A 14464-nucleotide genomic window follows, 5' to 3' on the forward strand; every position below is an offset into this window, starting at 1 on the left:
TCTAGACCATTTTTCCTTTAAAGCTATTTAACAGCAGCATGTTCTCACCCTTTTAAAATTTGTCACTTTCTATTTATTCATTGAGGATGGCAGCAAACATTCAGTTTTCCTTTCCTCCCCAAGGTCTGTCATTGTTCTGGGGCATTTTAGTGCTCGTGTGTAAAGCTCATTCAATAATTCAGCTTCACAGTTTTGGGATTGTGCTTGGGCCATCATTTAAATGGCCCCATGTGGTCATCATCTCAAACTTCTGTTCCACCTCTAAAATCTTCATTGTATAGCCCATTCTAACAATACCTTCACATTCTTTTAGCTCTCTCACTTGTTTCTTACCTTCCATCCTTGACCCTCTTCATTTTTGTCACTTAAGCTATACTTATCAGTACCCTTGATCCCCTGTACTTTTCTGCATATTTTCTGCAAAATAACAATTCTCAATGATTCCTACAGTTTATTGGCTTATACTTAAGCTGCAGATTGCTACTGGACAAGAAGATGCTATGGCTTCATGGATACATTTACACAGATTTGTGGTCTTTAGCTTTAATCTGTGTATAGAATTGCTTGGCTGCCTCCTATGGAATCCTAGTCTTTCTTGATATTCTTGTGGTTGCTAATTCAAATCTTTATCTCTTAATATTCCCTGGTCCTCCTCTCCTCAGTTAGGATTAAAGCATCATTTTCTTTGGACCTTAGAGAAAATCTCACCCTTTATTCCAGAACATTATCTGTATCCTCACTTACCTTTCTTCAGCCAGTTGTCTACTTAATCTTTTCTTTAAAAAAAAATTTTTTTGGGGGCGCCTGGGTGGCACAGTCGGTTAAGCGTCCGACTTCAGCCAGGTCACGATCTCGCGGTCCGTGAGTTCGAGCCCCGCGTCAGGCTCTGGGCTGATGGCTCAGAGCCTGGAGCCTGTTTCCGATTCTGTGTCTCCCTCTCTCTCTGCCCCTCCCCCGTTCATGCTCTGTCTCTCTCTGTCCCAAAAATAAATAAACGTTGAAAAAAAAATTAAAAAAAAAATTTTTTTAAATGCTTATTTTTAAGAGAGGAGAGAGCATGCGCGTGCGAGAGCATGAGCAGCGGAGGGTCAGAGAGAGAGGGAGACACAGAATCCGAAACAGGCTCCGGGCTCTGAGCTGTCAGCACAGAGCCAGACGTGGGACTTGAACTTATAGACCTCGAGATCGTGACCCAAGCCAGTGTCAGATGTTCAGCCAACTGAGCCACCCAGGCACCCATACTGGATCTTTTCTATTAACATTTAAACAGGGGCAATTATCTCTCTCTTTTTTCCGTACAACCCTCCCTTGACCCTGTGTTATTCTTCAGGTTCTACCTTCTTGTTCTTCATAGATAACGCATTTAGAAAGAATTGTTTATACTCATTGCCTATACTTATTCACTGTTGATTTACTTCTAATCTGCATTCTTTTCTTATCTTTCCCCTGCTGGGACAAAGGTCTCTGATAAGTATATTTTTCCATATCTTTATATTGACCACTCCAGGTCTTGTGGTACGGTTGACCACTTCTTGAAGGAGACCTCTACAGTTGATCTCCTTGAACTGCTTCCTGAACTACTTTTTCCCTCATTCTTTTTTCTCTCATCTTTTCCTAGGTTTGTGTAAGTGGGATGTTAGTGTTGGTTCTGGCCTGCTTCGTACTTTGTGTACTGTATTTGGATTCATACCCATGGCCTTCATACCATTTAAATGTTGGTGGCTTAAATTTTTTTTTTTTTTTTTTTGAGAGAGAGAGAAAATGCAAGCAAGGGCAGAGGGAGAGGGAGACACAGATGTGAAGCAGGCTCCAGGCTCTGAGCTGTCAGTGCAGAGCCTGACGTGGGGCTTGAACTCATGAACTGTGAGATCATGATGTGAGCTGAAGTCGGACGCTTAACTGACTGAGCCACCCAAGGGCCTCTAAATGTTGGTGGCTTAAAATGTTAATATCTGTGTAGCCTAGACATTTCTAGAACTTCTAACTTTTATATATGCAAGCTGCATACTAGACATTTGTATCCCTAAAGTCCAGTTAGCACCTTAAACTCAGATGATTCCTGCTTTTAGTGATTGGTAACCACTATTAATCCAGTTGTTCAAAACTAAACTTAGAAATCTGAATCTTTATATCCCCCAAGTTAGTTACAGTAAATTCATCTCATTAATATCTAACCAACATTGTCCAGTAGAAATTAATGCAAGCCATATATGTAGTTTAAGTTTTTCTAGTAGCCACATTTAAAAAGTAAAAAGAAACAGGTGCAATTAGCTTTAGTATATATATTGTATCACCCAATATTGTCTAAAATTTTATTTCAGCATGTAGTCACTGTAAAAATTAGAATATTTTTCCTTATTTGTTTCATACTGTCTTCAAAATCTGGTGTGTATTTTGCACTTAAAGCACATCTCAATTCAGGCTAGCTAAATTTCAAGTTTTTGACAGCCATTTGTAGCTAGTGGCTACCTTAATAGACATTAGAATTGTAGTTTCTATTTCTCTTCGTCTTCTCTGCTTCTTTCTTGGCTTAAGTCCTAATTTTTTCCCTGGGCTACTGCACCAGCTTTTGGGATTGCAATCATTCTGAGAACTCTGCCAGTTCATCTTCAATATTCTTGTTAGTGGTAATTTTCTAAAATAAGAATGTGATTCTTCATGTGAATTAATGTGATTGTGCATTCTTATGCTTCAAGTTCTTTAATGTTCTCCATAAGCTTTCAAGATGAAGTCTAATCTAAGTTCCTTAGCATGGTTAACAAAATCCTTCATGATCTGGCTTTTGTTCAATTTTCCTCTGCTGTAGCTCCCAGACCTTGAAAATGAGATGTGTTAAATCGTTTGTAGTTCTCATAGAGAACCATGCTCTCCTCTTGGTTTTGAGCCTTTGCAGTTACTCAGGCCTTTGCTTTGAGACCCATATATTCCAGCCCTACCTACATTTCACATCACACTAAGGACTACTAGTCCTTCAGGATCTATCTGAAGGATGTGACCTCAGAATCAACCAAGCAACCCCCCCCCAACCTTTTTCATTCTCATAGCCATCCTTCATGCTTGCCTACATCATAGTATTTTATCACTGTGTTATTAAAATTGCCTTCTAACTTACCTGACCTTAAATTCTTAGTTTCATAAGCAGGGGCCTTGTTTTTATTAACTTTTACATACCTAATTGTTACTACATACATTGTGAGGGTCAGGTGACTATTGATTGAATGAGAATGTGGTCAGTAATTCTATAAGTAGATATGTAAATTCCAAGTTCAGGGTAAAGAAAAAATTGTTTTAAATTTTAAGTTATCTCATTCTTACATGTGTTCATAGAATTGAATATTAAAATATTTTAAGCAGATTAATTAGGAATCCAGAATAGAGACAATAAAAGTTGGTTTCATCAGGGACATAATTGCTTATCTCACTAAAAAGAGAGGAGCTGGGGACAGGCAAACTAAGACATGAACCTTTAAAAAATATGGGGAGGGTGGTGCCTGGGTTGCTCAGTTGGTTGAGCATCTGACTTTGGCTCAGGTCATGATCTCATGGTCATGGGTTTGAGCCCCATGTCAGGCTTTTTCGCTGACAGTGGAGAACTTGCTTTGGATTCTCTGTCTCTACCCCTTCTCTGATTGCATTCTTTCCCTCTCTGTCTCTTAAAAATAAATGAACATTAAAAAAATTGGGGAGAGGGGACATTAAAGCCAACATTTAGGACATGCCCATGTAATCTTGTAACATTTTAGTGTTCTTGTTATATTAAATCTGGAATCTAGATATTTTTATACCAGTTATATTTAAAATATTTAAAACATTTAAATAGTGAAGTTCTTTAATTTTTCCATTGGGTCATGTAAGATTAAGCAAGTGCTGGACAGTTATATCTATGTGTTTAATGTAAGGCTTTTGATAGGAATACTAAGGAATAGACAAGTGAAATTATTTATCAATATCTTTTCCTTTTGTAGTGTGTAGTTTTTTGTATTTAGAATTGCTTAAACTTTAGAAGAAAGAAACTTTGTTTTTTGTCAGTGTGTAAAACAATATTATACCTGTTTTAAATTCCAAAGGCTACAAATTGAACTTGAAGTTATTTAGAAAGATCAAATGTTTATCTTTGAAATTTAAAGTTAAAGATACAAACTTTGAATCTTTGTAGTCTGATTTTTTTTTTTTTATTGCAGTTATTTAGAGGGAGAAATAGAATTCTGGTGATACGAAGGTAATTTGGGGCTGAATGTCTTATTTTGTAAAGATGAAGAAAGCTGAAGGTTTGTAGCACATCTTAGCAGGGATATGTTTTAATTTTCCTCAAATTCTGATTTTTATAAGGCTTCTTTTCTGCTGTAACTCCCCTTGCTCAATTTTATTGTTGTTATGGAAATATACATTTGGCAGTTTTCAAAATAAATTGCTGCTTTTCTCTTTTGGAAAATTTATTAAAACCCATATTAACATTCAGACTTTTAAAAATGATAATGGATTTCAGGTGCTAGGATTTTCGTAACTTTATTCTTTGGAATTGGAACAAATGGCAAGAGAATGTGAAGAATTCTTAAGGGTTCCAATAATCTATCAGTTGGAATCTGTTTGAAAGCATCTTGTTCTTTAAATATAATTGATTTCTAGAAATAAGGTTAAATTAAACACTGAGATTACTGGATACTGTATTTAAGTTGACTTTCCACAGGCAGTGAAACAATAAGCAATGAATTATTGTGGTTTGATTTTCTTAAATATGAATTTTGATGTAGAGATTTGGCATAGTAAACTGAAAGATTTTTGTAAATATATTCCTTTAGAAAAGATGATTTGATAATTGTTTCTTGTTATATAACTGATGTTTCAAATCAAGTAATACTTTTAAGACCTTATGATATTTTGGTAGATGCTTGGGTGAGAATATGCTTTTATCTATATTCACATGCTTACAAGTGTCACAGTTATATCACATCTATAAATAATGTTTCTTATCCAGAGATTATGTTTCACACTGGTACTGTGAACATTTTATTTGCCTAGGAAAAGAATCAGTGGGTGGTTAAGGTTTCTGAATTACAGACTGTGGCTGATTTTAGAATTTGGGATAAGGAAAGATTCTTATGAAATGTGAAAAATCTGTTTTAGTCAACCAATGTTATATTATTAGTATATTCCCTAAGTCTTTTTGTCTTTGGACACAATTTTTTCCTCAGAAGGAATTTTCCTAAAAGTATATATTTTAGTCATTAAGCTTTTTAAAATGTCTCCCATGTATCCATCCGCACTTTGCTAGGAATATAGAGATGAGAATGACATGGTTTTTTCCCCTCTGGGAAAGAATTATAGGGGGACTAATAAGTAATGTGTTTAATTTTAAAATAAAATATATAATTATTTAAAATGTTATAGTTCTGTGCAAAGAATTGTTTACCCTCAACCTACTCACTCTTCTTCCTCACTAAGTTACTGTGATTGCTCCTAACTAAAGTTACCAGTAACCTTATTTTTATGGTTATGTTTTAGTATTTCATTTGACTCTTCAATGGCATTTAATACAGTTGAGTGACCTTGAGCCAGTGCTGGTGTTCTCACTGACTAACTGATCTTTCTCACTCTTTCTCAGCCTGACATCTCAATGTTGGAGTGCTCCAGGACTCTGTCTAGACCCCTTTTTTATCTATAGTTTCTCCTTGAGAATCCAGTCCTCTCCTAACACTGCCTATAAGTTTGTAATTCCTTAATCTGTATTTTCAGCACCAACTAACCTTGCAGTTTCTGGACGTAGGTATTTAGCTGCCTCCTGGATATTTCTTCTTGAATATATAGTAGACACATCAGACTTAACATATTCAAAGCTGTTTTTGATTTTGACGATATTGTCCTTCATTGTCCACTCTCCCACTCCCCTTATTGTTCCTATTTTCCCTTAGAGATATCACTCCATTGAGTTATTTAAGCCAAAAACCTAGGAGTTATCTTGGTCTGCTTTTCCTTCAGTCATATCCAGTGCATTAACAATGTCCTGGCAGTTTTACCTGCAAAATATATTCTGAATCCTTCTTGCCTCTTCTTGTGTCCACACTGTCTAAATTCAGTATACCCTTTCTTTCTTGGACTGGTGGCAGTAGGCTCTTTACTAGTTTTCTTATTTCCACTCCTTCTCTTAGCTGTAAGAGCTATCTTTAAAATACAAATCAGGTCAGGTCATTTGCCTGTGTACAACCCTCCAGTGGCTTCCCATCATGCCTAAAATAACATCCAAATTTCTTACTTTGGCTGGTTCCCACATGGTCTGGCTCTGCCTGCCTCCTGACCTCGTTTTCTATTACTTATCCCCCTAATCCACCACTTCACTTCATTGTAGTTCATGTACCTTCTTTTTGGTCCTGAAAGTACCAAATTCATCTCCACTTTAGGGTCTACCCCTTTACCTAGAACTCTTTCCCCCCTTATCTTAGTTCAATCCCAGTATTGTACTGTCAGCCAAAGACTGTCCTAGGCCTAGTCCCCCTAAGACACACGGGACTCTGTGGTGTTTTTTCTTTGCCTTTTGTCTGGAGCATCCCTTGCATATGCAACCTAAAATACTCTCTCTGAAACTTCTACTCTCCCAGATGGCTTCTTCTTTTTTGATGCCACAATTTATGTAATTTATTTAATCTTTATCTTGATGGAGCTAACATTGTAGTTGGAGGTGGGGTAGGATGGAGATTGCAATAAACAGGATGAGTAAAATGTATATTAGATGGCAAAAAAAGTGCTAAGGACAGAAACATAAAGCTTGCAGCAAAGTACTGAGGAGAATGGAGTTGTAATTTTAGATAAGGGTGGTCAGGGCACGCCTCTCTGTGAGGTTGACATTTGAATAATCACCATCATCTGTTCCAGGTTGTGATATAACTCATAGATTTGTGTTAATATAGAATATAGAGGTTCAGTTTCCCAGACGTTTTGTCTAAGGTTAGTCTACTTTCTTTTCTATGCTTCATTAGTTGCCTTTCAGTTTTCACAGCTCACATTAACTTCATCCTCCCATTTGTTGCTTGCTATCTTTAGCTTCCTGTCCTGTATCCACATGTCTGTATTTCTTCCAGTTCTGAACTTGAATCAATAGAACTTGAAATACAGCACTATATTAAAGATTTTGTCCTAAAACATTTGAATTTATCTGATCTGGGCTGTCTTAATTCAGTGATTGACAAAGCAAAATCGTATGAAAGTTACATTTTTTTTTCTTCATGGGATTTAAACTTGGTTCCAGGTGTGTGTGTGTGTGTGTGTGTGTATACATGTACCTTCTTTTTGGTCCTAAAAATACAAAATTCATCTCCACTTTAGGGTCCCTTTGCCTAGAAATCTTTTCCCCCTTAATTCAATCCCAGTGTTGTACTGTCTGCCAAAAACTGTCCTAGGCCTAGTCCCCCTAAGACCCCCTAACACCCCTGTGGTGTTTTTTCTTTGCCTTTTGTCTGTGTGTGTCTTTGCCTTTTGTGTGTACACACACACACACACACACACACATACACACACACCTTGCTGAAACTTTATACTTTACAGCTTTTCTACCATTTCTTTTAAAACTTCAGGTGTAGAGCATAGTAATTGGGTTTTATAAAAAGATAAGAGGTTTTTGTTCCATATTTTGTCAGAACTGCTGAAAATTGATTAAAACTCACTGGGCCTTATATCCCACACACACAAAAAATTATTACTTTGACATGTGTGGAGAAAAGTCTGTCCTCACTTTATTTGTAATTTACTTCTACTTTGTTGAGTTCCATGTAAGTAACTTTTATTTTTCCATTTTTTGCTATGTTCCAATGGATTTGCCATTCCTGGACTGAATGTGTCATGTACAATTCTTGGAATTCCTCATTTACTGTTCCTCTGTGGATCTGTTCTGTTGGAATCTGGAACACTGGAATGATGGAAATGTGTTCTTTACAAAGTAGCTGTGAGTATATGAGATAATTTATACAGATATGTTTTCAGTCTAAATTAAATTTAACTTACAGTTGAATGAAATAGTCAATGAAGCCTTAAATTTAATACATTATTAAATACACATAGTAGGCTTTCAAATATTTGATTTTAAAATACTGTACTCTGAACAGTATCCTAATTGGTATATTTAAAATTAGTTTTTCCGTTTAATTGGTTTGGTTATCTTCTCAACATTTGGCTTAAAGATTATATGAATGAAAAAAGGGTATAAGGTAATGGATGGAATATTTTGTTACATCTGTGATGCTAGTGAGGAATGCAGATAGCTATTTGCTAAATCCACCTGTGTTAAATTGCTGCGTTGATCTCATAGGAGTCTTTTTTTTTTTTTTTTTTAATGAGAAATTGTGTCAAAAACGTTTAAGAGAAATATGTACCTCTTAGGAATATTTTGCCATTGTATTTTAATGATGAATAAGACCTACCTCTAGGTAAAATTAACAGGCTACTCATTCAGATGGTCTGAACTATGGACAGTTTTTCTCAGCATTGGGTAAGTTAAAAGTCAGATTAATTTACTACACCAATTTAAAAATAGGTTTCTTTGAATTACTCATGGAGCTATTGTTGACATCATCAAAGAATCAAAAACCATGCAGAAAACGAATTCTGATTTTCTTTAAAATCTGGATAAATCCAGATGTCCCTGGTGAGGGAGGCAATAGGGTCATCTGAAATGCTGAAGTGGCATAATTAGACCTGGTATAATAGCTTGAAAGATATTGTTTACTGATTGAATTGATCACTAGAGCCTTTAGGAATATGAAAAAAATTGTTTAAACTCAACATTTGATTTTGTTTCATGAGTAAGAAAACAAATTTCAAGGTATTCATACCTGTGGTAATTAGTATGAGCAAAAGGGATCATTGAAAGCGTTCTTAATATAGTATTAAGGGGATGTGAATTTTTTTTATTGTGAAAAACCCTTCGTTATGTTTTTAGTTTATTAGTCAGAATCTTCTTACTGACTTATTGTAAATTGAAATCTTTGCTGTGAGGCAGATTTCATTGGTTTTTATTTTCTTTGGGTTTTTATAATTGACCGCTGTCAAATCAACTCATACTCAATTCATTTTGTCTGTTGCTGCAATTATTTTATTGGCAACACTATAATAAAATCAGTTTGATTTGCCATGAATAATAGTTTGTGTAGTTTTCTAAAATAGGTTATTGAAGGGAATTTGAAATGTGTGACAGAAGAGTTTTGCTGATACATTAATAACTTGGCCCTTTTTGTTTTTCTTAGCAACAGAAGAACCTTGAAGGCTATGTGGGATTTGCAAATCTCCCAAATCAAGTGTACAGAAAATCAGTGAAGAGAGGGTTTGAATTCACACTTATGGTTGTGGGTAAGATATGTTTTTTTTGTTTTTGTTTTTTTTTTACTAAAATTAGATTTTGATCTGAGTTTTAAGTTATTAATCAACTCTGAATGAATTTAAGAAGACAGTAGCCTAAGTAGCTGCAGGAATCGTGGTATATTTTATTATGTGAATACATTTTAAAATTTAACTCTGTGGCATAATAGGATTTATATATTTTCTTACCTCTTTTTTTAAGGTGGCACAATTTTAGAAACTAAAAGTTGAAAAGTGGTGGGGGTGGTGGAGGAATTAGAACACTGTCAAGAAGTTCTCTTCAGTTGGTAATGCTACAAAAGCAAATAGTGTCTAGTGGTTCCTCATTACTCCAGGGTAATTTTATTCTCTGGCTTATATACTGTAGTGGAGTCATATAACCTGAGCATTTAGCTTAAACATGTGTGCTCTGAATTTGAAAAAGAAGTTGGGGGGCAAGGTAGAGGTTCATAGTCATGCAAGTGATTACCCTGGAAATTCATTCAAGGAGTATAAACTCTGTAGTGAGTGAAATATGGCTGTCTCTATTCTTTAATTTAGCCTCATTTTTCTTATGTGTTTGATCCTATGAACACCATACTCTGCCTGAAGTCCATTTTAAGAGGCTGTCAGGGGTTATTTGACAGTATGTTGGTACCATCATTGTTAAATTTGAAGAAGCAGCATGGTGTATATAAAGATTAGTAGTCTTAAAGGACTGTATAATATTTTCACCTCATATAGGCTGACTTTAGAACCTAAATCCTAAGGATGATGAAACTTTGTTGTATTTCTCTATATGTTTTAAGAAGGTGAAAGGCAGGGTAATGGTGTCACTGTCCTTGACAAAGAAAATTGAATTGATGCTGGGTCTTTATGTAGTGTTCATTAATTTTTGCTAATTACGCTCAACTCCTGATATTTTTCTTTGGGTGTTGAATTAGATTAATTGAATTAGCTATGAAATCCTCCTTCACTGAAGAGAAGAATGTTTTCTCAGTTGATCAGAGTATTTTACCTGATGGTACTTTGTGGTTGTTTGGAAATATCTGTGTTGTGTTAGTTTCAATAGTGAAAACTTGGTAACAAAGTTTGCAAACTTGATGTTTGCTAGAGTTGGTTAACTTGCGTGTCTCTGGTTGAGTAGAAGTATAGTATACCCAGTTTGCAAATTGCAGCTGTGAAGCAGAGGTAGTAGATACATGGATAAAATGTATAGAACATACCTTTTCTTTTGTAGAGTAGTTAACATGATCGTTACATATGAAGAAGTACTCCATCTTACCTTTACATATGTAAAGCTTGTGATCTTACATGACAAACTATTTATAAACAAATATAATATCATTTTTTAATTTGTAAGAGAAGTTCCTACATCTATTAGGAGAATTATAACAATTCAAGCAAAATTTGATATTGAGATTTTAAAGAATAACTTCTTGAATATATACTTAGTGGAATAATATGTGGGGGTCAAGGCCAGATATTTGATTTAAAATCTCTGACATTTTTCCAGATGAAAAAAATTTAAGGCAGCTGAAATGATTTTTAGAGAAACTGTGCAATCTCTGAATATATCTTATTTATTAGTTTTTCTGGTCAGTCCTTTATTGAACTACAGCTTTTGTTTTTTCTCTTCCTTGTTAAGACTTTAACTGAGATTATGGGGCAACTGGGTGGCTTAGTCGGTTGAGCATCCGACTTCGGCTCAGGTCATGATCTCACAGTTCATGGGTTCGAGCCCTTCGTCAGGCTCTGTGCCGACAGCTCAGAGCCTGGAACCTGCCTCAGATTCTCTCTCTCTGTCTCTCTGTCTCTCTGTCTCTCTCCGCCTCCCTTCCTCCCTCTGTTCCCTGCTTGTGCTGTCTCTGTCTCTCAAAAAATCAATAAATGTTAAAAAAATTTTTTAACAAAAAAGACTAACTGAGGTTAAAGAAGAATGGGTGTCAGTATCCTTACTCTGTTTTTCCCGCTGTACCTTGAATATTATTGTTTAATTAGCTGTCCCTGTATAGACTTGTTGAGTGGAAGGACTAAATCTTTTCATGTACATAGTTGCAGTGTCTAACACCTTTTAAGTAAGTGTCTAAGAAATGGTTGGTTTTCTGACTTTAGGCCAAATCTAACAGCATTGTTTGCAAGTCACAGAAAGCTAAAGCTAACCTTGCTTTAATATTCCTTTTATTTATTTATTTATTTATTTATTTATTTATTTATTTATTTATTTATTTAAATTTTTTTTCAACGTTTATTTATTTTTTTGGGGACAGAGAGAGACAGAGCATGAACAGGAGAGGGGCAGAGAGAGAGGGAGACACAGAATCGGAAACAGGCTCCAGGCTCTGAGCCATCAGCCCAGAGCCTGACGCGGGGCTCGAACTCACGGACCGCGAGATCGTGACCTGGCTGAAGTCGGACGCTTAACCGACTGTGCCACCCAGGCGCCCCTAATATTCTTAACTTAGAGACTACAAACCCTTCCTTATAAGCTAACTCCTGATTTTTGAGACTTAAACTCAGAGTAGTTGTAGCTTTTATAACAATTCTTGGCTGAAGACTTGTACATTAATACAAACTGAAAATCTGTATTTAAAAGTTGATTTCTTTATGAAACTCTGTCTTGTGTTGGACAACCTTTATCCAGTAACCTTGCCTCATAAACAATATTTATTGAGTCCTAATTTAAGTGATTTTTGTATCAGGGAGGCATAGTGTGTATTCCCATGTGTTAAAAGGAGTTTATAACTTATGTGACAACATAAGCACACATAAAAAGGTAAGTAACATTTCTAGGAAGTATACATGAGTCAGTGGAGTCATACAAAAATTAAGGAACATAGAAGTATAAGGGTATAGGAGAACTTGTCTCTGGTTGAAGGTTATTACTGCCTTATTTGAGGAAGAGGTATTAGGGCAGGTTTTTTTTTTTAATTTTTTTTTTTTTCAACATTTATTTATTTTTGGGACAGAGAAAGACACAGCATGAACGGGGGAGGGGCAGAGAGAGAGAGGGAGACACAGAATCGGAAACAGGCTCCAGGCTCTGAGCCATCAGCCCAGAGCCCGATGCGGGGCTCGAACTCACAGACCGCGAGATCGTGACCTGGCTGAAGTCGGACGCTTTAACCGACTGCGCCACCCAGGCGCCCCTAGGGCAGGTTTTTAAAGAATAGAATTGAGTGAACAGTCCATTTGGGAAAATAATAGCCAATACCTCCATAACCTATTATGCATCAGGCAGTGTTCTGAGTATGTACCTAACTCACACAGTCCTTCACAACAACCGAATGAAGTAGGTATTATTGTTATCCCTATTTTAGAGATAGAGAAACTGAGGCATTGAGAGATTAGGTTACTTGCCCATGGTCACATTGGTAAGCACATGGTAAAACCAAACCCTGTCTGGTTTTGGTTCTTACTTCTCAGTCTGCTGTGTTCTTAAGTACTACATAGAGGCTCTTTTGGGGGTATTGGATATAGCGCAGAGCTCAGTAGAGTGCATCCAGTATGCCTTAAACTTAGATGATTTTATTTGGATGTTCTGTTTTTCCTAAAAAAATGAAAGAGACAAAGAAATAAAGGGGTTAGCAGGGAAGGAATGAAGGAGTATTAGAGAACTTAAATGCATATATGTAAGCAGTGTTTTTCTGCCATTCCACTGGAATGAGGTGAGGGTGTGGCCTCGGGTGGGCATGAAGTGGGAGAGGTGAATTTTCTATTTCCCCGGTCGTTTTCAGCTTCCACATCCTTTCATAGTACGAATATCTTACCTTGCTGTATGTTAGTCTAGTGACAATATGGTGCCTTAGTATGTATGCTAGTTACTTTTTATATTTGCAAAGAAATAAGTATCTATTTCAGTGCACAAAGAAAAGCAAGTTGTTAGTTTATATGTAATTGTGCTTAATGGATGATATAGAGGGTTTTCAAGATTAATTTGTACTGCACATTGGCTTTAGGATCTGACCCCTAAGATGTGACTTTATAATAGTCGGAAATTAGGCTGGAAAGGTAGACTAGCCTAGATTTTGAAGACCGTGGCTGTCCACAAGGATAAGTAGATTGGAATCTTTACTTAAAAATTTAGTTTAAAACTCAATGTGAGACCTATCAAATAATGAAGACACTTAGGTCTCTAATTCAGCAAAGTGTCAAACATATTTGGGCTTGGAATTTGAGTATCTTCTGTGTGCTTCCTTTTTTAAGAAATTTATTTTTCTTTAATGTTTATTTTTGAGAGAAAGCTTACAAGCGGGGGATGGGGAGAGGCAGAGAGAGAGGGAGACACAGAATCTGAAGCAGTTTCCAGGCTCTGAGCTGTCAGCACAGAGCTCGACAACGGGGCTCAAACCCATGAACCATGAGATCATGGCCTGAGCCGAAGTTGGACCCTTAACTGATGAGCCACCCAGGCGCCCCTCTCTCATGTGCTTCTTAATTAGACTTGACTGTGCTGAGAAATAAAATGTTAATTGTAAAATCCTGATTTTACTAGATTCTCCAAGGAGGTAGAACTCAGAAAGACTATAGATTGCTTTGTCTTTCCAGAAAGTATTTTTGAAAACAAGTGATATTAAATCTATTATTTTGAATTCTTTTTTAAAATTGAAGTATAATTGACCTACGGTGTTATTAGTTTCAGGTGTACAACAGTTGACAGTTCTATATATTACCAGGATAAATGCGCTTACCATCTGTTACCATACAAAGTTATGACAGTATTATTAACTATATTTCCTATGCTGTATTTTATATTCCTTTGACTTATTTATTTTAAAGCTGGAAGTTTGTACTTTTAATTCTTAGAAGATAAAATACACAGTTCTATCATTTCTATAATCTTGGGCTTTGCACAATTTTTATGGTAGAGATTTTCTTTATTTGTGATTTGCGTGATGCATTTGACCTGTACCAAATGTCTTTAGTAGCAGGAATGGCATTTCTTTTTTTTTTTTTTTTTTCCAGTGGAACAGAACTTCTAACATGCTGCTTTGGCTGTTTTGGGGATTCAAAGTATATCATAATGCGTTTTTTATATATGACTTATTAGCAAAAATTTAGGAGGTATTTAGTCAGCAATAGGATATACAATGTCTGTCATAGTTGTCATTTTCCCTCTTCTTGTTGATGTTTGAATTGTAAT

General features: G+C 36.0%; 1 protein-coding gene across 10 annotated transcripts in view; it reads left to right on the top strand.

Annotated features, from left to right (window-relative positions):
* The window catches only part of SEPTIN7 (septin 7), a 116693-nt gene that overhangs the window by 24587 nt on the left and 77642 nt on the right, over positions 1 to 14464 (top strand). For 3 of the 10 annotated variants that reach the window (XM_045052606.1, XM_045052610.1, XM_045052613.1), the window contains one exon: positions 9231 to 9333. In XM_045052606.1, the coding sequence (XP_044908541.1) occupies positions 9231 to 9333 (103 nt within the window). Of the gene's footprint in view, positions 1 to 4237; positions 4269 to 5834; positions 5837 to 7928; positions 7934 to 8431; positions 8477 to 9230; positions 9334 to 14464 lie in introns of those variants that run through there. The other 7 variants (XM_045052605.1, XM_003982945.6, XM_045052608.1 and 4 more) reach the window with 5 other exon arrangements.

The sequence above is a fragment of the Felis catus genome, chromosome A2, assembly GCF_018350175.1.
Source record: "Felis catus isolate Fca126 chromosome A2, F.catus_Fca126_mat1.0, whole genome shotgun sequence".
NCBI classification, from domain to species: Eukaryota; Metazoa; Chordata; class Mammalia; order Carnivora; family Felidae; genus Felis; species Felis catus.